Source organism: Schistocerca cancellata, chromosome 6 (assembly GCF_023864275.1).
Source record: "Schistocerca cancellata isolate TAMUIC-IGC-003103 chromosome 6, iqSchCanc2.1, whole genome shotgun sequence".
NCBI classification, from domain to species: domain Eukaryota; kingdom Metazoa; phylum Arthropoda; class Insecta; order Orthoptera; family Acrididae; genus Schistocerca; species Schistocerca cancellata.
The window spans coordinates 655,592,771-655,616,221 of record NC_064631.1 but is presented as its reverse complement, the minus strand read 5'-3'; the positions used below and the strand labels follow the sequence as shown (position 1 = coordinate 655,616,221).

Sequence of the window (23,451 nt, the reverse complement as noted above, 5' to 3'; positions counted from 1 at the left end):
GTACTTAAATCTTTGGATTGGAGAGTTCTCTCCCTGTTTGATGGGGAATATGCTCTTGCGAATATGAACTTCCGGTTGGAGGAACTGGAGAGCCAGCAACTGGCTAATGTTTCCCCTGACCTCCTCAGTAAATCACTGCCTCCGAGAAAAAAAGTAAACAATAACCATCACTAAACAATGGCTCCCACAGGGACTTCTGTGTTACAGCGGAATTTAAATGGATATCGCTCACATTTGGGAGAATTAAAACTCCTGGTCCAGAAGAAACCGTTCTGCATCTGCTTACAAGAAACGCATCATAAAGTCACAGATACACCTGCATTACAGGATTACTGCCCCTACAGGATGGACGATATTGCTGGAGACAGGGCTAAAGGTGGATTGGCTGTTTTCATTGATGACAGATGCCACTCCTCTCCTGACCCTCTTACTACAACCATACAAGCAGTTGCCATGAAAGTTCTAGCACCCTTTAATATCACAGTGTGTTCTTTGTATCTTCCACCTAATGATGCTTTGGGTCCAAATGCACTGATAGGCACTCCCATGCCCTTTCCTCCTAGTAGGGGACTTCAATGCACACAATGTGCTGTGGGTCTCGGCTTCCACCTGTTCCAGGGGTCAGATGATTGAGCAACTCATCTGTTCTGAGAATATCTGCCTTCTGAATGCAGGTCACATAACACATTTCTCAACTTCTACAGGGTATTTTTCAACCATTGGCCTTTGGTTTTGTTCCCCACTATTGCAGATTCAGTTCAGTGGGAAGAGGCTACAGACTTACAGTCTAGTGACCACTTCCCAGTGTGGATCTGTCTGCCGACTAGAATGGTGGCTGACAGGAGACCACGAAGATGGATGAAACAAGGGGCAAATTGGTTGCAGTACAGTCAACAGGCTATTTTTGAATAAAAGGATTGTGCACAGGAGACAGTGGCCCATATCACTTGGGGGCCAATGGGCTGCTGCGGAGTGCATCCTCCAGTCTAGTAATCACCTCAGACAACAGCCTTATGTTGTTGGAATGAAGACTGTCTATTTGCAGTCAGGGCCAGATGAACAGCCCTATGGAACTTCAAACACCGTCCAGTAACAGAAAACATTAATGCACTCAGACCTGAGAGAGCACATGCAAGGCAAGTGATAAAAGAACAGAAGAGGGCTTCCTGGAAGGAATTCATGACTTCCATTAATCGGTTCACTGTCACTGCACAAGTTTGAGACTAAATAAGGCAGATTTCAGGCAAGGGCCTTGTGAAGTAATGAGATCTTGGTGGACACACCTGAACACTTTTCTACTGTCACTACATCATCCAGACAAGCTCCTACTTTTCAGGTATTCTGTAGGACTGTGGAGATGGTGAAGTTCAATTTATTTTTGCATAATGAGGAAGTCTACAACCTTCCATTCTTCATATGGGAACTGGAATCAGCTTTGTCTGCAGCCAGAGACACTGCTCCAGGACCTGATGACATTCAGTATGCCTTGCTTTGTCATTTGTGCCCTGAAGTGAAAGAACAGCTTTTCTCTTGTTTCAATCAGATATGGTCTGATGGACAGTACCCTATGACTTGGAAGGAGGCAATATTAATTCCATTCTGGAAACAAGGCAAGTACCGTAGTGCCCCTCACAGTTACCAGAGTGTAGCCCGTACCAGTTGTATGGGTAGGACTCTTGTACGCATGGTCAACCACCATCTCATCTGGCTGCTCCAGTCTCGAGGTTACCTGAGCCGCTCCCAGTGCGGTTTGAGGCACTACCATTCCACCCTGGAGATGGCGATATGTGTTTTTTTGACCTTGGAAAAGCATACAGTACTACTTGGAGGTACTACACCCTTCACCATCTTCGTGAGTGGGGACTGTTGAACGCCTGCCACTTCTTATTCAATAGTTTCTCGAGGACCAGCGTTTTCAATATCACATTGATGATGCCTTGTCTGACTGCTATGTTCAAGAAAATGGGGTCCCCAAAGCAGTGTCCTCATGTCACATTGTTTTCCGCAGTCAGGAGCACTGTCAAATGCTCTTAGTTTGTGGATGACTTTGCAATCTTCCACTCTTACTCTGATCTTAAGACGACGATGAGGCAGCACATCTGCTGGGTGCCTAAGTAACAGAAAATATATTAAGAGGTGCAAGACTGGAGACATACCTGTTGCAAAATGCACAGTCAGGTCACTAAATTGTGCTAGCTTGCGGATTGTTATTACAGAGATTATTAATACCAGGATGCAACCATTCTGCACGTTGAGTATGGGATCATAGGATAGAAATTCAGTCCTATAATTGGATGATTGATGTTGATAACAATGAAGTGGCGCTCAAGGTTGCTATGGGGAATCCTCTACTGCAGCAAGGTCAAAGCTGTTGCACCATATCCTCTGCCGTAAGAGTGCCCGCATGAATAAGCATACATTCGATCCAGTTTGAGCTTCCAACTGCAGTACCTTGGCTCTACTTGTTACAGATTAGCACTTCAGGTCTTAGGCTGCTGTTACTGGCAGGCTTGTCCCTTGGTTGCAGGGGGATACCATTTGCCTTTCCTGACAATGAGCTTGGTGATTTGTGGTGATATGATATACCCATGTAGCATCTATAAGAGTGGTATGCACTGCCACATCCACAAGAAATGGTGCAGCCCCTTTTCCTGTGGGCTGCTTGTGGAATTTTTCATCATTTTCATGTTCAGAAAGCCACCATCTGGCACATGAGCTTATCAGGCCGTGATGTTAATTTTTCCATAGAGTCCTTATATGATGCACTGCAAATGGTAAACACCTGTGGAGCTGTAGCCTCAGAAAGTCTGTCCATAGTTCCTGAAAATCCGCTTACATCAGTCTTCCCAGGAGCTTTCATGGTCACATCACAGAGCAGTTCAGATGTCAACCAGTGCCTTGATGTGACTATATTTTGCTGCTTCCTGCATAATGCTGGCAGTGACAGAATGCTAATCACGATGATTGAATCGTAGAGCTGGGCAATTGGTCTAGCTCTGTGGTGCTTTTGAAAGCCACATAATGTGTCTCTGTACCTGAATGTAACAGTGCAAGTGAGACTGATTAAAGTGATCTATGTTAGTGACTTGTCTTGCATTTAGTATGCATATTTGTTGCTGGCCTATTTGTGACTGGATTTGCTGCACTAAAGGCATGTTACTGTGGTGGTGCTCCAGCAGTACTTCCAGTTGCTCTTGGTATTTCTTGTTTAAAGTGGTGACCTACACCTGGTACTATCACTCTTGCTCCTGGAGGAATCCTTGCTCCTGATACAGCAGGTGGTGGCAGTGACAGGGTGGCATGTGTAAGCAGAGATTTCTTATGCCATATTAATCTTCATCCCTACTTCATGAATTGTTGAATTACTGTGATATCCTTCCTTCCATTCTATTGGTGTTTTGTATATAAGCTGTAGAGAAAATAACTGGTACTCATGAACTTCACATAGCAGAGCAATCCGCAAAACTGATATGTTGGATGTTCTCCATTCTAGTTCTTTACAGTTGTGTTGTCATCGTTACTGTGATCATCAGTCCAAAGACTTGTTTATACAGTTCTCTATCAAAGTCTATTCTGTGCAAGCATCTTCATCTCCAGATAACTACTAAGACCTGAACCTTCTGAATCTGCTTTCTGTATTCATCTCTTGGTCTCCCTCTACAAATGTTACCCTCCACACTTACATGCAACACTAAATTGGTGATCCCTTGATGCCTCAGAATGTGTCCTATCAACTGATCCCTTCTTTTAGTCAAATTGTAGTACAAATTTGTTGTCTGCTCATTTCAGTTCAGTACCACCTCATTAGTTATGTGATCCACCCATCTAACATTCAGCATTCTTCTATAGCACCACATTTCAAAAGCCTCTGTTCTCTTATTGCCTATACTATTTAACGTCCATGTTTCGCTTCTATTCCACAAAAGTATCATCAGAAAAGACATTCTAATGCTTAAATCTCTAATGCTTAAATTTCTCTTTCTCAGAAATGCTTATCTTGCCATTGTCATTCTACATTTTATATCCTCTCTACTTTGACCATCATCACTTATTTTGTTGCCCAAATAGCAGAAGTCGTCTTCAAATTTTAATGTCTCGTTTCCTAATGTAGTTCCTTCAGTATCATCTGATTTAAGGGGAGCCGGAACGATGAAAATGACAAAATTAACGTTTTTTTGGTTTTTTCATTATAAAATTATTTGGAGTTTTCTGAATAAAACAAATGAAGTTTCACCCTTCTAAGTGAATTCTAAGCGTGTTTTTTTATTGCTGCAAAATTGATGCACCACATAAACAGTTGTAGCGACTTGGCGTGTCACCTCTGACTGCGCCGCTCGTTGGGTGCAAGCAGGGGGTATCTTTATGGAATTAGACAGTGTTTTTGTTTTCCAACATTGTATGGCTTTATCTCTGTGACAAGTGACTGTTCATATCAGTAAACATAAATGCTATACCATGTGTGTTGACTTGTGGAGTTTGCTTTGTGTTGTTTAGCTGTTCAATTTTGCATATTTGACGAATTTTGCTTGTACTTGTTTAATGTATTTGGTTTGTGGATATCAGTATGTCCCGTTTAGCAATCTAGTGCTTAAGAAGAGGCACAATGAGTGGAAGAAGAAATCTTTTGTTGTTTCGAAGGGAGATGCTGCTCAGACTGCTTCACTGGCTACACCAAATGAATGTGATAGAACTTCTTCCAGCAAGGAACTTTGTGACAGCAAAGAAAAATTTGAAAACTGTGAAAGTGACAGTAATGATTTGAATAAAATAATGAACATTTCCTTGCTCTCTAATATTTTGAAACATAACATATTATGCCAAGTTTGCAAAGAAAGAGGACTGGAATTGAAAACAACTTCACACATTGGTTTGTCATGTAAAATGTTATTGAAATGTAATAAATGTGCTGCAGAAGTTTCATTTTCTAATTCTAACAGTATTCCTTGTAGTGGTAATAGTAGAAAGAAGGTGTATGATATAAATGTTAGGCTAGTATGTGGCTTGCGTTGCATTGGCAAGGGCAGTGCTGCAGGGACAATGTTATGTGGGATTATGAACTTGCCAAAACCACCAACCAAGTTTAGATTTTATAATGAATTGGTGGGATCTTCTGCTGAAGATATTGCTCAAGCAATAATGAAGAAAGCAGTTGAAGAAGCTGTGATAGATAATGGGATTGTAGAGATTTAACTGTTGCTGTAGATGGATCATGACAGTGTTGAGGTCATAAATCTCTAAATGGAGTTGTGACAGCTACCAGTGGAGACAGTTGCAAAATAATTGATGTTGCTATTCTCTCAAAACATTGTAGATGTAAGGGCAATACCAAGGATGAACATAGTGAAAGTTGTGAAGCAAATTTTCACGGCACGAGTGGAGCGATGGAAGAAGAGTGAGTGAAAGCAATTTTTTTCCAGATCACAGGAGTGGTATAATGTACAGATACACTATCTATCTGGGAGAGGGTGATTCTAAGGGATATAAAGTTGTAGAGGAACTCAAACCTTATGGCAATGAAATTCACCTTAGAAAACAGGAGTGCATTGGACATGTGCAGAAGCGCATGGGGGCTCGCTTGCACAAACAACAGCAGACATTAGGATCCCAGAAGCTTAGTGATGGTAAGACCTTAGGAGGAAGAGGAAGATTGACAAATGAAGCAATTGATAGATTGCAGAGGTATTATGGGTGTGCAATTAGGCAAAATAAAAGAAGCATTGAGCATAGGAGGAGAGCAGTATGGGCATTATTTTTACATACTGCCTCAACAAATGAGCAGCCACAACATGCACTGTGCCCCACAGGTGATGATTTATGGTGTAAGTACCAATTGGGAAAGGAATATGCCCATAAAAACAGTTTGCCAAATGTTGTAATTGATGTAATTAAGCCCATATTCAGAGATTTATCACTGCCAAGTTTATTGGAAAAGTGTTTACATGCGAAAACACAAAATCCAGATGAAAGTGTAAATAATTTAGTTTGGATTAGGATTCCCAAAAGTGTTTGTACAGATAAAAACATTGCATTTTGGAGTGTATGATGCAGTGGCAACATACCATGAAGGAAACATTATCAAATGTGATGTGCTGAAACGTTTAGGTTTCCAAACAGGACACACCACCATTTCCACAATGCACCTAATTGATGAAGAAAGACTAAGAGGTGCAGGAAGAAGAGACAAAAGCCTACAACATGCAGCAAAAGGGAAGAAAAGACCAGTGAAAAGGAAACTAACACTGGAAAAAGAAGAGGATTCTGATAATCCGTCATATGGGGAGGGAATATTAAAAAAACTTTGGAAGCCCTTTCCCGTAACTTTAAAATTTTCATCTTTGAGGAACATTTTATCAAATACTGCTACCAGTATATCAATTAAATTTATACACAATATTGTTTACTTCTTTTCCTTCATTTTTGTAACAAATTGTAAAAAAAAATATTGTATAATTCAAGAGTTATAGAAGAAAAAGTGCAAAATTTTAGAGAAAAAAATAAGCATCTGTTTAAAAAAATTGTGAACCAAAAACCAGTAAATATTTCATAATATTATAACTTTGTAGAGAAATAGACACTGAACATGTAGTCCAAATTTCAGAGTAATATGTTTAATGGTTTTAGAAAAAATGTTCCTTCTATTTGCTAATATTAACATGGAGGAGATGGATCATTCCGGCTCCCCTTAATTAGACTACATTCCATTATCTATGTTTTGCTTTCATTGATGCTCATTTATATCCAGCTTTGAAGACACTGTCCATTCCGTCCAACTACTCTTCAAAGTCCTTTGCTGTCTGACAGAATTAAAATTAAAATTGCATTGCCAAACCTCAAAGTTTTTATTTCTTTTCCCTGAACTTCAGTTCCTACTTGAAATTTTTCTTTGGTTTCCTTTACTGCTTGCTCAGTGCACAGATTGAATAAGATGGGGAAAGGCTATAACACTGACCCACTCCCTTCTCAATCAGTACTTTCCTTTTGTGCCCCTTGACTCTTTATAACTCCTATCTGGTTTCTGTACAAGTTGTAAATAGCCTTTATTTTACTTCTACCTTCAGAAATTTAAAGAGAGTATGCCATTTGACATTATCAAAAGCGTTTTCCATATCTACAAATGCACTTAACCTTGGTTTTGGCTCTCCTTAACCTATCTCCCAAGATAAGTCGTAGGTTCACTGTTGTCTCACATGTTCCGATATTTCTCCGGAACCCAGACTGATCTTCCCCTGAGGTCAGCTTCCACCAGTTTTTCAGTTCTTCTGTAAATAATTTGTGTCAGTGTATTGCAACCATGACTTATTAAATTTATAGTTCGGTAAGATGGAGACCTCTCAGTATCTGTGTCTTTGGAATTGTAATTATTACAGTCTTCTTGGAGTCTGAGGGTATTCCCTCCTCTTGTATACCTTGCACACCAGGTGGAATAGTTTGGTCAAGGCTGGATCCCTCAAGGTTATCACCAGTTCTGAGGAAATGCTGTCTAGTCCAGGGACTTGTTTCAACTTGGGTCTTTCACTGTTTTATCAAATTCTTCTCACAGTATCATATTGCCCATCTCATCTTCATCCATGCCCTCATCCAATTCTGTAATATTGCTTACAAGTCCTTTCGCACACCATCTGTATACTCCATCCATCTCTCAGCTTTCCATTCTTGGCTTAGAACTGGTTTTCCATCTGAGTTCTCAATACTCATACAGCTACTTCTTTTCCTCCTTGGCCTCTGTAATTTTCATGAAGGCAATATCCATTCTTCTCCTAGTGAAATATGCTTCTAAATCCTTAAATTTGGCCTCGTTGTGTAAACTTGCTTTACACACTGAGATGAGAAAAGTCGTGGGAAACATCATAATATCATGTCCGACCTACTTTTGCCTGGTGTGGACTCAACAAGTTGTTGGAAGCCCCCTGCAGAAATATTGAGCCATGCTGCTTCTATAGCTGGCCATAATCGCAGAAGTGTTGCCGATGCAGAATTTTCTACGCTAACATGATCTCTCAATTACGTCCCATGAATGCTCGATGGAATTCATGTCGGGCAATGTGGGTGACCTAATCATTCACTCAAACTGTCCAGAATGTTCTTCAAACCAGTCATGAACTTAGTGGCATGGTGATATGTTTGAGAATATGCATTCCATGAATGGCTGCAGATGGTCTCCATATGGCCGAACAAAATCATTTCTAGTCAATCATTTCACCTAGACCAGTGGACCCTGTCCATTCCGTGTAAACAAACCCCACACCAGTATGGAGCCACTACACCAGAGCCTTATTGCCAGTGTGTGTCCTCAATTTCGTAGGATCTGTGCCACAATCAAATGCAACTATGTGTTCGTACCATTTGAAATTGGAACTCATCTAGGCCACTGTATTCGTCATCTAGGGTCCATTCAATATGGTCACGTGCGCAGGCGAGGCACAGTAGGCAGTGTCGTGCTGTTAGCAAAGGCATTAGTTTCAGTCGTCCACTGTCATAGCCCATTAACACCAAATTTCATTACACTGTCCTAACAGATACATAAGTTGTACATCCCACATTGATTTCTGCAGTTATTTCAAGCAGTGTTGCTGCTCTGTTAGTACTGACGACTCTACACAAACCCCACTGCTGTCAATCGTTAAGTGAAGGCTGTCAGTCACTATGTTATCTGTGTTGAGAGGTATGCCTGAATTTTTGTATTCTCTGCACACTCTTGCTATTGTGGATCTCGGAATATTGAATGCCATAACAATTCCTGAATTGGAATGCCCCATACGTCTAGCTCCAACTATCATTCCACATTCAAAGTCTGTTAATTCCTGTCATGTGGCCATAAAAATCACATGAACCAGCTGAGCACAGATGACAGCTCCGCCATTGCACTGACATTTTAGACCTTATATATGTGAAACTAGTGCCATCTGTCTATGTACATATCGCATTGGTCACCTCAGTGTAAAGTTCAAAATTTGCATCCACAACTAACCTTAGATATTTCTGTCTGGGTATATCTGTCTGCCGAACTGGGCAATGTCCAGTCTGTTGCAAAACCTAATGAATATGATTAGAACAACTGTTCAGATTTATTCAGAGTAGTGGAACTGTAAACAGTGGTATAGCATGAAGATTATCAGTCATAATGGAGAAACCTGCAAATAAAGAAGCCATTACATTAAAAAGGAGATTATTGAAGTGGCCTTCATTAACACAAAAGCCACATATAACAGTGTCAGCCACAATATAGTGCTGTTTGAACTGTACATCCTGATGAGAGAGTGCTACGCGACATCCCTAGTTGACACCTTCCATCATAGCAGAAAATTCCATGTTCATTTTTGTTGGTAGGAACCAGAAGAATGGATTACAGTAAGGAAGCTCCTCGGAAACAGGGCAATATGATATGTGCACAAGCGACCATCTAATATCAAATTCCACTAAGCAATTCACTTCAAGGCATGAGCATTGCAGTCAAGACAGAAAATGACATAGTGTGTAGATGTACTCTCCCTCCACTGTGAAGAAAACCATATGAAACTGAACTCTAGTAAGACACAGGTCTGACCTTTCTGCTTCAACATCAGAGAAGTTGATCACATGACAGGGAACTGTACATAGTGGAAATATCTGAGCATGACTTTGTATTGTACACTAATGTCCAATCAAAGCTATAGTTCATGCTAAGATCATCATGCGGACCGTGGCAATGGGGTGCCAGCTCACTGGACTCGGATATGTCCTCTTTGTAATTCCCAAGAAGACAGCAAGGGACATATGACTATCAATGCTGGCAGTTCAGTTAATTTCATTTTCACTTCTCTGCACCTTTCATTCAGAATTAAATTTATCTTAAAAGCACAGTGATTCTTTCATATGCAAATTGAGGATATTAGCAGTTACACACTTCAATAATTGTCATCATTATTATTATTATTATTGTTGTTGTTGTTGTTGTTGTTGTTGTTGTTGTTTTATATCCTGCTTTGTGTGAATGAAAGCATATCATTGTTTATTATATACATACTTAAGCACTGTATGTTAACTTTTCACAGGTTTTGGTAAATGTGGTCATCAGTTTAATTCGTTGTGTGGTTTCCATGACAGTAAATGCCTCCGTCTCTGTTGGTGATTACACAGATAAAGTTCTGTGGATAATTGTGAGATTCTTCCTGTTAGCAATGGAACTGAGTGTTGTTATTTTTGGCCTTGCATTTGGTGAGTAATGCTACTTTGTTGGTATATGTAGAATAAAAGTATTTAAGAGTTATACTTAAGTTTCCTATCTTCACATTGTATATCTTGCTTTCGTGGCTTCTACGAGGGGCATTTGTAAAGTCTGTGCAAAGTCAGAGATTGCACCACTGGCACGTATCGAGGTCATGTTTAGTTAGTGGCATCTTTGGAAAGAACACACACCAAATTTTGGACATATTGGTCTCTTTTCTTTTTTTTCTTGTGTTTGGTATTCGTGTGAATCAAGGAAGTCGAGTGGACAAAAACGAATTTTGTGTGGTGATTAAACATTACTTTATGAAAGGCAAAATGCCTCAGGAGACTAAAAAGAAGCTTGATATAGGTTACAGTGACTCTGCACCTTTGATTAGAACAGTTTATAAGTGGTTTCAAAATTTTCACAGTGGCCATATGGGCACAAGTGATGCTGAACGTTCTGGATGTCCTGTGGAGGTTAAGACTCCAGAAATCATTGATAAAATCCAAGATATGATGGATGACAGAAGAGTTAAGGTGCGTAAGAGTGCTAGTGCTGTGGGCATCTCGAATGAACGGGTACATAATACTTTGCATAAACATTTGGACATGATAAAGCTATCTGCAAGATGGGTTCTGCGATTGCTCACACTTGACCAAAAGCGGAATTGTGTGAAGTGTTTGCAACGATGGTCTGCACCTGTTCAGGAAGAATCCGCAGGACTTGGATACATTACTATACTCCTGAGACCAAACAGCAATCTAAACAATGCGTTACCAAGGAAGAATCTGCACCAAAAAAGGCGAAGACCATTCCTTTGGCTGGAAAGGTTATGGCGACTGTCTTTTGGGATTCGCAAGGTCTAATCCTCATAGACTATCTGGAAAAGAGTAAAACTATTACAGGTGCATATTATTCATCAATATTGGACCGTTTGAAAACTGAGCTGCAAGAAAAACACCAGTGATTGGACTGCCAAAAAGTCCTTTTCCATCACAACAATGCACCAGCACACACCTCAGCAGTTGTGGTCGCAAAATTAATGGAAATAGGAGGGATGTGAAACAAGTTGGAATCCTATTCTCCAGACCTGGCTCCCCCGGACTACTATTTGTTCCCCAATTTGAAGAAATGGCTGCCGGCACAAAGATTTTATTCAAACGAGGAGGTGATTGCATCAACTAATAACTGTTTTGCAGACTTGGACAATTCCTATTATTCGGAAGAGATCAACAGATCAGAACAGCGTTGGATGAAGTGTATAAGTCTAAAAGGAGACTCTAGGGTAAACCTTTTTTATTTTTCGACAAACGTGTAAGTAGTTTTTATTTTTGCATGGACTTTTCAAACGCCCCTCATATAGGCGTTGTCACTATTTGTGATTGATTTATTTATTCTTTTCACTGTAAAGTCTGCTTGAATGTTATTGAACTTCACGTTTCATGTTTTCATATTATAGAGTAGCTGTGATTACAACAATATTGCTCATAAGGGAAATCTTGCAATTGTAAGCTATAAATTGGGACTAAATTTAGCTGAAAATATAAAAACAACAAATTCTGTGGAAGTGTTTTTTTCCAGAAACTGTGAAATGTCAAGTCAAAATCCAAAATAAGTGTCCTCCACCTATATCATCCAAATTTGTTTAAACTTATTGCTGAAATTCGCATAAGGCTGGAGTGAACTCTTTGTTATCTAAACATAGGCTAAGTGTGTTAGGGTCTTCAGAATTTACAACTGGAGTTCCATTATTTATTTAATATAATGAAGATGAAGAGGAGGAGGAGGATACTGATTTGCAACTGGAATCTATAAAAGAACTACAGCTACAACCTGAGGTTCCAGCACCTCCTCACTTTTATGGACTTCTGGTAGTACATAAAGAAAAAATTCCCTTGTGTCCAGTTGCAAACACAGTCAGCTCACTGGCATATGACTCGCGAAATATCTGCCACAATTATTGAAACGCTGTGTGAAAAATGTGGACGAATTTGTAAAATTGCTGAGGGAGGTCAGTCTCAAGAAAGATGAACTGCTGATAAGCTTTGATGTAAAGTCATTATTCACCAGAGTGCCCTCCAAAAAATCGTGTAGCATTGCTGGCAAAACATTTAGAGCCTCAGATGGTGATACTTGGGGAATGTATCACAATCTGTCATTACTACTACTTATTTACTTACTTACCTACCTACCTACCTACCTACTTACTTTCAGTGTGGCAGACATTTTTTATGAGCAGATGGATAGAGTGGCATGGGGTCTCCTTTGGCACCTGGCATTGCCAACGTATATATGGACTTATTTTAGGAATTAGCCGGAGACCATATACCTTTCAATATGTAGCCCTAGCCTCTTACCGTCTGTCCAATGGTGTGTGCATGACAACCTGTGTGGTAGTGACCACTTTCCGATCTTTCTGTCACTACCACAGCGTCACTCTTCTGGGCGCCCTAGCAGATGGGCTATGAATAAGGCTGACTGGGACTTGTTCTCCTCCACTGCCGCTCTTGAGTCTCTCTCTAATGACGGCGTTGATGCGGTGGTTCAATCGGTCACCACCGGCATCGTTACTGCCGCCGAATCTGCCATTCCCCGTTCTTCTGGGTCCCCTCGGCGGAAGGCTGTGCCTTGGTGGTCGCCTGAGATCGCTGAAGCGATTAAAGATCGCCGGCGGGCGCTCCAGCGTCACAAGCGACATCCCTCCTTAGACCACCTTATCGCCTTCAAACGGCTGCGTGCGCGGGCCCGCCTCCTTATCTGCCAAGGCAAGAAGGAGTGCTGGGAGCGGTATGTGTCCACCATTGGCCTCCATGTCACTCCTTCGCAGGTCTGGGCCAAGATTCGACGCGTCTACGGCTATCGGACCCCTGCCAGCGTCCCTGCACTGTCACTGAATGGAGCAGTTTGTACTGACTCCGACGTCATTGCCAATCGCTTAGCAGAGCATTTTGCTATGAGTTCCGCTTCTGCGAATTACCCCCAGGCCTTCTGCTCCATTAAAGAGCGGATGGAACGTCGGAGCATTTCGTTTCGCACCAACCACCCAGAATCTTACAATGCTCCATTCAGTGAGTGGGAATTTCGCAGTGCCCTAGCTGCTTGCCCTGATACCGCTCCTGGGCCAGATGGCATCCACTGTCAGATGCTGAAACACCTTTCAGTGGACTGCCAGCGGCGCCTTCTCGATCTTTACAACCGTCTTTGGGTCGAGGGGGTGTTTCCGTCACAATGGCGGGAAGGCGTTGTCATCCCCGTTTTGAAACCTGGAAAGACCCCTCTGGAGGTGGACAGCTACCGCCCCATTAGCCTCACCAACGTTCTTTGTAAGCTTCTCGAACGGATGGTGAGCCGGCGCTTAAATTGGGTACTGGAGTCTCGGGGTCTTCTGGCTCCGTCTCAGGGTGGGTTCCGGAAAGGCCGCTCCGTCGCCGACAATCTGGTGAGCCTGGAGTCGGTCATCCGTACTGCCTTTGCCCGCCGTCAGCACCTGGTCGCTGTCTTTTTCGACATGCGGAAGGCGTACGATACGACATGGCGTCATCACATCCTTTCTACGCTTCATGGATGGGGTCTTCGGGGCCCTCTGCCGCTCTTTATCCGCAATTTCCTGTCGTATCGTACCTTCCGCGTGCAAGTCGCAGCCTCCTATAGTTCCACCCACGTCCAGGAGAACAGTGTGCCACAGGGTTCTGTTTTAAGTGTCTGCCTGTTTTTAATAGCCATTAACGGGCTCGCTGCGGCCGTGGGAAATTCTGTCTCTGCTTCCCTGTATGCTGACGACTTCTGCCTTTATTACAGCTCTACTGGCATTGCAGCTGTTGAACGTCAGCTACAGGGCGCTATCCGTAAGGCGCAGTCTTGGGCTGTAGCGCATGGGTTTCAGTTTTCGGCAGCCAAGACCCGCGTTATGCATTTCTGCCGGCGCCGAACAGTCCATCCTGAGCCGCGGCTTTATCTTGGCGACGAACTCCTTGCTGTGGTGGAGACCCACAGGTTTTTGGGGGTGGTTTTCGATGCCCGGTTGACTTGGCTGCCTCATATCCGGCAGCTTAAACAGACGTGTTGGCGGCATCTAAACGCTCTGAGATGCTTGAGCCACACCCGCTGGGGCGCCGACCGCTCTACCCTGTTGCAGCTCTACCAGGCGTTAATCCAGTCCCGTCTGGATTATGGGAGCCTGGCTTATGGCTCAGCATCCCCATCTGCGTTACGGGTGCTGGACCCAATTCTCCACAGCAGGATACGCCTTGCCACTGGTGCTTTCCGCACCAGCCCTGTGGACAGCGTACTAGTGGAGGCAGGTGTACCTCCACTGCGGTTCCGGCGCCAACGTTTGCTGGCCGCTTATGCTGCCCATGTTCTAAGCCTGCCCGGGCATCCAAATTATCGTGTCCTGTTCCCGCAGTCAGTCGTCCATCTGCCAGACCGTCGGCCCCGGTCGGGTTGTCCGATCGCCGTACGCGTCAAGGAGCTTCTCTGCGGGCTTGGGTTTTTCCCTGTTCCACCTCCTTTCTGGGCGCCTCTGCGTACACCCCCGTGGTGTGTTCCTCGCCCTTGCCTTCGGCTCGACTTGGCACAGGGCTCGAAGGACTCGGTCCCTCCAGAGGCCTTCCGCCGCCGCTTTTATTCCATCCTGGCCACGTATCAGGGCTCTGGAATTGTTTACACCGACGGTTCGATGGTTGCTGGTCGGGGTCAGGTATGCGCTAACTCTAGGGGACCATTCCGAACAACGGTCCTTGGCGGCTGGCTGCAGCGTTTACACTGCTGAGCTAGTCGCCATCTTTCGAGCCCTAGAGTATATCCGCTCCTGCTCAGGTGAGTCCTTCGTTATCTGTAGCGATTCCCTGAGCGGTTTGCGAGCTCTCGACCAGTGTTTTCCTCGTTCTCGTCTGGTGATGGCTATCCATGAGTCCCCGCATACTCTTGCGCGTTGCGGCCGCTCTGTGGTCTTTGTGTGGACCCCCGGTCATGTCTGTATCCCGGGCAATGAACATGTTGACCGCCTGGCGAAAGAGGCCACGAGTAAACCATCTCTGGCTGTTGGCCTCCCAGAGGCTGATTTGCGGGCAGTCCTCCGCCGAAAAGTTTTTGCGCTTTGGGACGCTGAATGGCGCGATCGGATTACACCCAATAAACTCCGTGCCATTAAGGAGACGACGACTGTGTGGCGCTCCTCCATGCGAGCCAACCACAGGGACTCAGTCGTCCTTTGTCGGCTCCGCATTGGCCACTCCCGGCTAACACACAGTTATTTACTGCGCCGGGAGGACCCTCCTGTATGTCGCTGCGGGGCGGCTTTGACGTTGGCCCACATTCTGTTGGCCTGCCCCCTTTTAGCTGTGGTCAGGCAGACATTTGCGCTGCCTGATACGCTCCCTGCCGTTTTATCTGATGACCCTGTTATGGCTGCCTTAGTTTTACGTTTTATTAGGGCAGGGAGTTTTTATTCTTTCATCTGAGTGTTTCTGTTTTATTTTATTTTTTGTGTTGATTCTGGCCTTTGGCCTATGATTTTAAACTGATCTTTTAATGTGTTTCTAAGTGGTTGGCTTTTCCTTTTTTATTTCTATGGTCGGCCAACCACTGTCACACTCTGTGTGGTTTTAGTTCGTGTGGAGAAAGATGGCTTTCTCTCATTCCTGGACAATTGGGTATAGAGGAAGCAAGATGGCATATTAGGTCCTTCTCTAAATAGAAAGCTAATGCACACTTTCCTGTATTTGTAGGCATCTAAATGCCACCTCCCAGTCAAAAGACTCACTGTTCTGAAGACTCTCATTCAGTTTGGTAGGTAGACTTTCTAGTCCATTATGCCCCAGCATAAGGGATCAAAAAGCCTACCTGCTGAACTGAAACATTTGAGGGAAGTCTTCCAGAGAATGGCTTCAGTGGTTCATAAATTAAGCAAACAATGCATACAATAGAGGAATGGCTTCAGTGGTTCATAAATTAAGCAGACAATGCATGCAATGTGCAGCTCCAAAACATCACAGAAAAAGACAAGTGACTGGTATTTCTGTCATAAGAGGGACAACCAACTTCGAAGATCAATAGGATGTTAATAAATATTATTTTAAAACAATCTTCTGACCATCACATAAGATTAATGATCGAATTGGCTCGTTCAAGTATCCAGTGGGACTGCACAACTGCTGTTTATAGCATTCAATGTGAGTACGTTTTGCAGTACCTCAGGCAGAAAGAACATCACATTTAGTAGCACTGCTTGGAGCAAACAGTGTACATTTACTTGGATCAGAAAGATAAATCATTGATCACTGAACGTAGCTTAATAGAAAGCTTGCATGTCTATTTTTAATAGACGAGAGTGGTGTGGAGAACCAGTGGATTTTGGGACAGTATAATAAAGGACAGAATTAGGATCAATGATGGCCTTGTTAACAGAGGCAGTTGCTGCCATCTGATTCTACTTGGAACCTGTTACTGGCCACAATATGCTGTGGTTGCCCTTGCCCAAGAGATGTCCGTACAGTGTGCGAGGTGCAGGCTGACTGATCACACCGGGACTTGAGCGTGGGCCCTCCTTCCAGTCTCAACCGCCATGGGGCAGTCCTCCATGATGCAGCATCTGTATAACTAAGACACTTATCACAACACTCAAGTAATTTCGGTGAAATGATTTAGGTTTTCAACAGTGCCTACTGTCTGCACATCGTGTAATGCAGGCCTGGCCGTACAGCATTCCATGAGTGCTCTGACCACACTGCTGCGTAGTGCTCAGAGTGCAGTGGTGAGTAGGACTGAGGGGCGAGGAAGAAGAGGACAGTGAAGGTGCATCCAGAGGCCACTAGAGCAAGCAGTTTGCTGAAATACTTCTTGCATCAAATTAGATTTTGCCTCTGCATTAGGAGTACTATGGCCTCCAGGGGCTCAGCATTCATTTGCTGGGTACGGGCTTGGCGACCCCGGGGTTCCTGAGCTGGGGACTGGTAAGCGCCGCCAGTCCTCTGTCACCGTAAGCTCTGGGCATACTTCAACGACCACCGTGCGGCGCGGCGGTGGAATGTTGTGTGTCTCAGGGAGTGGGGATCTTGGCTTGACCGCCCGGATCGCGAGGATGGAATAAACCTCTATAAACAACCCCTCAATCTCAAGGTGTGCTGCGCGCTGATGAGATGCATGGCTGTTGAGGTGGAACAGTCGTTAGCGGGCAACCTCTGGGGAACCTGCCGCACCTCAGTTGTATAAGGCTTACCTAGGCACACGGGGGTCTGTCTAGGTGGACTTGTAGTTCCCTAGCTGCTCATGGGACCGAGATGGATCCTTCGAAATCCTCTTTTCTTCCTCCCAGCGGAAAGGGTTGGCCGCTGGAAGGTTCTAACGCCTAGTCTCTTAAGAGGGCTCGTGCAGTCAGTCCCCCTGACTCCGGCACTTCTTTGACAAGTTCAGTCTTAGGTAACAGAATGCATTCTGGTAATCCGAATGTGTTTCTCATTGTGAAACGGAAGGAAAGTAGTTTCGAGAAGGCTTCGCCCTTCTATATACAAAAGGGATTGGAGTGAATCTGTGGCTCCTTAAAATCGGTGAAGCGCTTACGTAATGGGACCTTGTTAGTGGAAACTTCCACTTCCCAGCAAGCAACTAACCTCCAATCTGCTAAATGCCTTGGAGAGTATGCCATAGACACTGAACTGCACAGCACCTTGAACTACAGCAAAGGTGTTGTGACATGCCGGGATCTAGTTGACATTCCCAAGGAAGAACTGCAATGTGAGTGGGCTCCGGAAGGTATCGTTGATGTCAACACATCATGAAGAGAGTTGATGGCAATCTTGTCAAATCCGACTCCTTTATTCTGACCTTCAGTAGCACAAAACTTCCTGAACATGTTAAAGCTGTCTTCCTTCGCCTTAGTGTGAGGCCTTATTTCCCGACCCCAATGCGCTGTTTTAAATGCCAGCGTTTTGGGCATACCACCTTAGGATGTAAAGGCGAAGCGACTTGTGGAAACTGTGGTAAGGCTGCTCATGAAGGAGTTGGTTGCTGGTCTCCAGCTAAATGTATTAATTGCTCTGGGAACCACCCTGTTTGGAGTAGGGACTGCCGAATATTTTTAGAGGAACGCAAAGTCCAGGAAATAAAAACAACCAAGCGGATCCCCTATGATGAAGCCAAGAAGATCTAGAAGTCGATGCAACCTCCCACATTTGCTACATCTTTTGCATCCCTGGTTCAGAAGCCTACTCCAAAAGTTGATGCCTCAACACAGACCGAGGTGGTGAGTGTTGGCACTAACACCTGCAGCTGTCAGTGCACTTGCAACGCAGCCAGTGTTTCAGAGCCTGTAGCCCCTACTCGAACGACAGACAAAGGTACAGTGGTAAACTTGGGCCAGCCCCTGGCGCCTCCAACAGCTGAGGCTGTTCCCAAGCCCAGTGCGCCAGCTACCACTCCCACATCAGCTCCCCCAAAGCCCACCAAACCACAGAAAGCTCCTGTACAGCAGCAACAGCGAGTCAAATCCTGTGGTAAACCATCTGACCATGCGGATGTTGTTTAACGTGAGGCTTCATCTGACTCTTCCCCAGAGTTGATGGAATACGATGTATGCGTGGGGCAATCATCTCATCCCACGCCTGCCCCTCCACCTGCTGCGGTCTCTCCGCCCCGTCGGAGAGACAGGATGAAGGTGCTACCCGCAACATAGCTGGCTCCCGTACTTCAGTGGAACTTGCAAGGGTTCAGGACGCATGTGGAGGAACTTCGTCTACTCTCTCAGGGTAGACCACTGTGTCTACGTCTCCAGGAGACGTATTTCCATCCATCATACTCCCCTGAGATACGAGGCTATACACTCCACAAAAAGGACGACCTGCGTGGGGAGAGAGCTAGAGGCGGCGTAGGTATTTTCGTCAGGACGGACTACCACTCCTCGCCTCTGTCACTTACGACGACTTTACAGGCCGTCGCTGTGTCCGTGCACATGCGTCATCCATTGACTGTATGTTCGCTTTACTTGCCCCAACATGATGCACTTGATGAAGCGGCCCTCACCGACCTTCTTACACAGCTCCCCCAGCCATTCATTATTTGTGGTGATTTTAATGCCTACAGTGTGCTTTGGGGCTCTGCAATTACCTGCCCCAGGGGTAGAGCAATTGAGAGGCTTCTCCTGTCATCCTGTGCCTACTTGCCCAATGGAGGACAGAGTACTCATTTCTGCACAGCGACTGGGTTGTTCTCTGCCATTGATCTCTCGCTTTGCTCTCCAGCTCTTGCCGCCAGTGCTCACTGGGAAGTGGTCGCTGACTTGCATGGCAGTGATCATTTCCCAATCTGGATTCACCTGCCAGATGGCGTGGGCCCCGAAAGGAGACCACCACGATGGGTGCTCAGTGGAGCTGACTGGACACTTTATAGCCAGTTGGCCCAATTCGAACACTGTGCGAATGTTGAGGTGTGGGTGGATCATATTACCAAAACAGTCCACCACACCGCTGCAGCATCCATTCCACAGTCCACAGGCTACCGGAAGAGGCCACCTGTGCCTTGGTGGAGTGCCGAATGCCGCTCTGCAATCAGGACCAGGCGTGCAGCTCTGCGTCGGTATAAGTGTCGGCCGACTGCTGAGAATCTTGCAGCCTTTCGGGTGGCGAGGGCAAGATGTCGCCGCATTATTCATGAGAGCAAGAAGAGGTCGTGGCAACAGTTCCTGAACACCATTAATCGTTCCACCAAAAGTTCCATTGTGTGGGAGACCGTCAGGAGAATTTCTGGCAGAGGAGGGAGGTGCCCCATAGCTGCTGTAATGAATAACGGCACTCTACACACGGATCCGCGAGACATTGCCCAGACTATGGCAGTGTATTTTGCCACAGTTACTGCAACAACCAGTCAGGATCCAGGTTTCCAGTGCCATAGAGCCGTTGCTGAGAGATGTAGTCTGGACTTCCAGTCCACCTCTCATGAAGTTTACAACTGCCAATTTTCTATGTGGGAGCTGGATTCTGCGTTGTCTGGAGCTCGTGACACATCCCCTGGTCATGACAGGATCCATTACAGTATGCTATGGCACCTCACAATGCGCAACAAAGAAATCCTCCTCACACTTTTTAATGCCATTTGGGCATCGGGTCACTTTCCTGACGCGTGGCGTGAGGCAGTTTTAATTCCTTTTTTAAAACCTGGGAAAGACCGCACGAGCCCGAGTAGCTACCGTAGTGCTGCCCTCGCTAGTTGCATGGGGAAGACCTTGGAGCGGATGGTCAACCGCCGCCTTGTCTGGATGTTAGAATCCCGGTAACTCCTTAGTCACTTTCAGTGTGGGTTCAGGCAGTTTCGTTCCACCTTAGATAACCTTGCCCTCCTGGAGGCGGCTATACAATAAGCTTTCCTACGCAGTCATCACCTTCTAGGTGTATTTTTCGACATCGAGAAGGCCTACGATACCACTTGGAGGTGTCTCATCCTGGAGCAACTTCAAAAATGGGGTTTTCATGGTTCTCTTCCTCTTTTTATCCAGTCTTTCCTCTCACCACGATATTTTAGATACCGAATTGGTGACGTCCTGTCTGATCGCTTTGAGCAGGAGAACGGTGTCCCTCAGGGTAGCGTTTTGAGTGTGACTCTCTTTGCCATCGCTATTAATAGCTTTACGTCCATAGTGAAAAGTCCTGCCCCGTGTTCTTTGTTTGTGGATGATTTCTCTTTGTTTTGCTTGTCTTCAAGCCTTGCAACGACAACGCGTCAGTTGCAACTTACTATTAGACGTTTGGATGACTGGGCGCAGACGAGTGGTTTTAAGTTTTCCACCGAGAAGTCTGTATGTGTTCTTTTTAACAGTTCTCGTTCGATTTTAACCTTTCCTGATTTGAGGATGAGGGACACTATTCTTACTTTTAACGACACGGTGAGATTTATGGGGCTCATTTTTGACTCGAAGCTCACGTGGTTACCTCATCGTAAAGACGTCAAACGGCAGTCGCTTCAGGCTTTAAGTATTTTAAAATGTCTTAGCCACAGTACATGGGGAGCTGACAGGACTTGTCTGCTCCAGTTTTACAGGGCGTTTGTGCGATCTCGGCTCGATTATGGGTGCACGGTGTATGGGTCTGCGAGGCCTTCTTACTTAAAGATTTTGGACGTTGTGCACCATGAAGGGCTTCAGTTGGCCACTGGGGCATTCCAAACTAGCCCCATACAAAGCCTCTGTGCAGAGGCTGGTGAACCGCCGCTTCATATGCGGCGACGGCTACTTACGGTACACCAGGCGTATAAAACTTTGTCCACACCATACACCCCCGCATACCATACCGATGCTCAGCCTCCTCTGGCACGATTATTTCATAACCGGCAACGTGCGACGCAGCCCTATGGGATTCGCGCACAGGATTGCCTCTCCGCAATGTCTATGGCTGGTCTTCGTGTTTTACATCTCCACCTTGGCTCCTCCGGAGACCCAAACTTATTTTAGATTTGACTAATTTTAAGAAAGATGGCACACCAGATTTTACATTCCAATCTCTGTTTTTTAACATTTTAGATGTGCATCACAGTTTCACTGTCGTTTACACTGATGGCTCCAAACAGGAGAATTTCCTTGGCTGTTCTGTGGTGTTCCCTGATCATGTTACCCGGATTCGCCTCCCTGCTGAATATACTGTTTTCTCAGCGGAGCTCCACGCGATCCTGAAGGCACTGGAGCAGATGCATCGTGTTCGGGGCGATCGATTTCTTCTCTGCTCCGATTCTCTTAGTGCCTTCCAATCACTGCAGAACCTATATCCGACTGAGGAGATGGTCCAGCTGATATATGACCAACTGTACTTGCTTCAACGGCGGGGTAAAGAGGTATCCTTCTGCTGGGTGCCTGGTCATGTTGGCATATGGGGCAATGAACAGGCCGATCGGGCTGCCAAGGAGGTCTGCAGAGAGCAGGATGTGGTCCAGTGTCCTATCCCCTTGCAGTCAGTCATCGCTACACTCCACAGGAAGTGCAAGAAGTTGTGGATGGATGAATGGCTGGCGGTGCTGGCCAATAAACTGCGGTTGGCAAAGTCAACCACTCGGCTGTGGCGTTCCTCCTGCCGGTTGCTCAGGCGGGAAGAGGTGGCCCTCACACGTCTTCGGATCGGGCACTGTCCTCTCACACATAGCTTTTTATTATGGCAGGAGGATCCTCCGTTTTGTGATGCTTGTGGTGTGCACATCTCTGTCCGGCACATTTTAACAGACTGCATTTTATACCGTGATGCAAGGGCAGAAGCACAAGTTGATGGGGATCTGCCTTCTGTTTTAGCTAATGATGAGATGTGTGTGTCTAGGGTTTTTAAGTTTTGAGATGTGTCTGGACTCTGGCCTAAACTTTTAGGCTGGAGGTTTTAGTGTATTGCAGGGTGGCTGACTCCTCCCCTTTTTTCCTTGCGGTCAGCCAGCCATTTCCATCTGCTACATTGTTTTAGCTCCCTCTATCATTTTCTTCCTGTGTTTTCCATGTTTTCCTGCTGACACCCTGCTTCATCCCACTCTTCGGTGTGGGTGAGCACATATTTTTCAACGATTGTTACCAGTGTTTTATGTTCCGTTTTATATTCCTGTTCTGGGATTTTTCTTGACACCCGTCTCACTGTTACTGAACGGGCGCTGAAGACCTTGCTGTCGTGCGCCCAAAAACCCCTCTACTACTACTACTACTACTACTAGGGGCAGCAGCCTTTTCAGTAGTTGCAGGGGCAACAGTCTGGATGATTGACTGATCTGGCCTTGTAACATTAACCAAAACGGCCTTCCTGTGCTGGTACTGCGAACGGCTGAAAGCAAGGGGAAACTACAGCCGTAATTTTTCCCGAGGACATGCAGCTCTACTGTATGATTAAATGATGATGGCGTCCTCTTGGGTAAAATATTCCGGAGGTAAAATAGTCCCCCATTCGGATCTCCGGGCGGGGACTACTCAAGAGGACGTCGTTATCAGGAGAAAGAAAACTGGCGTTCTACGGATCGGAGCGTGGAATGTCAGATCACTTAATCGGGCAGGTAGGTTAGAAAATTTAAAAAGGGAGATGGATAGGTTAAAGTTAGATATAGTGCGAATTAGTGAAGTTTGGTGGCAGGAGGAACAAGACTTTTGGTCAGGTGATTACAGGGTTATAAATACAAAATCAAATAGGGGCAATGCAGGAGTAGGTTTAATAATGAATAAAACAATAGGAGTGCGGGTTAGCTACTACAAACAGCATAGTGAACGCATTATTGTGGCCAAGATAGACACAAAGCCCATGCCTACTACAGTAGTACAA

The 23,451-nt window shown here is 45.2% G+C and overlaps 1 protein-coding gene across 2 annotated transcripts in view; it reads left to right on the top strand.

Annotated features, from left to right (window-relative positions):
- The window catches only part of LOC126191007 (transmembrane protein adipocyte-associated 1 homolog), a 128,055-nt gene that overhangs the window by 38,249 nt on the left and 66,355 nt on the right, over nucleotides 1-23,451 (top strand). For both annotated transcript variants that reach the window (XM_049931688.1, XM_049931687.1), the window contains exon 4: nucleotides 10,032-10,194. In XM_049931688.1, the coding sequence (XP_049787645.1) occupies nucleotides 10,032-10,194 (163 nt within the window). The remainder of the gene's footprint in view (nucleotides 1-10,031; nucleotides 10,195-23,451) is intronic.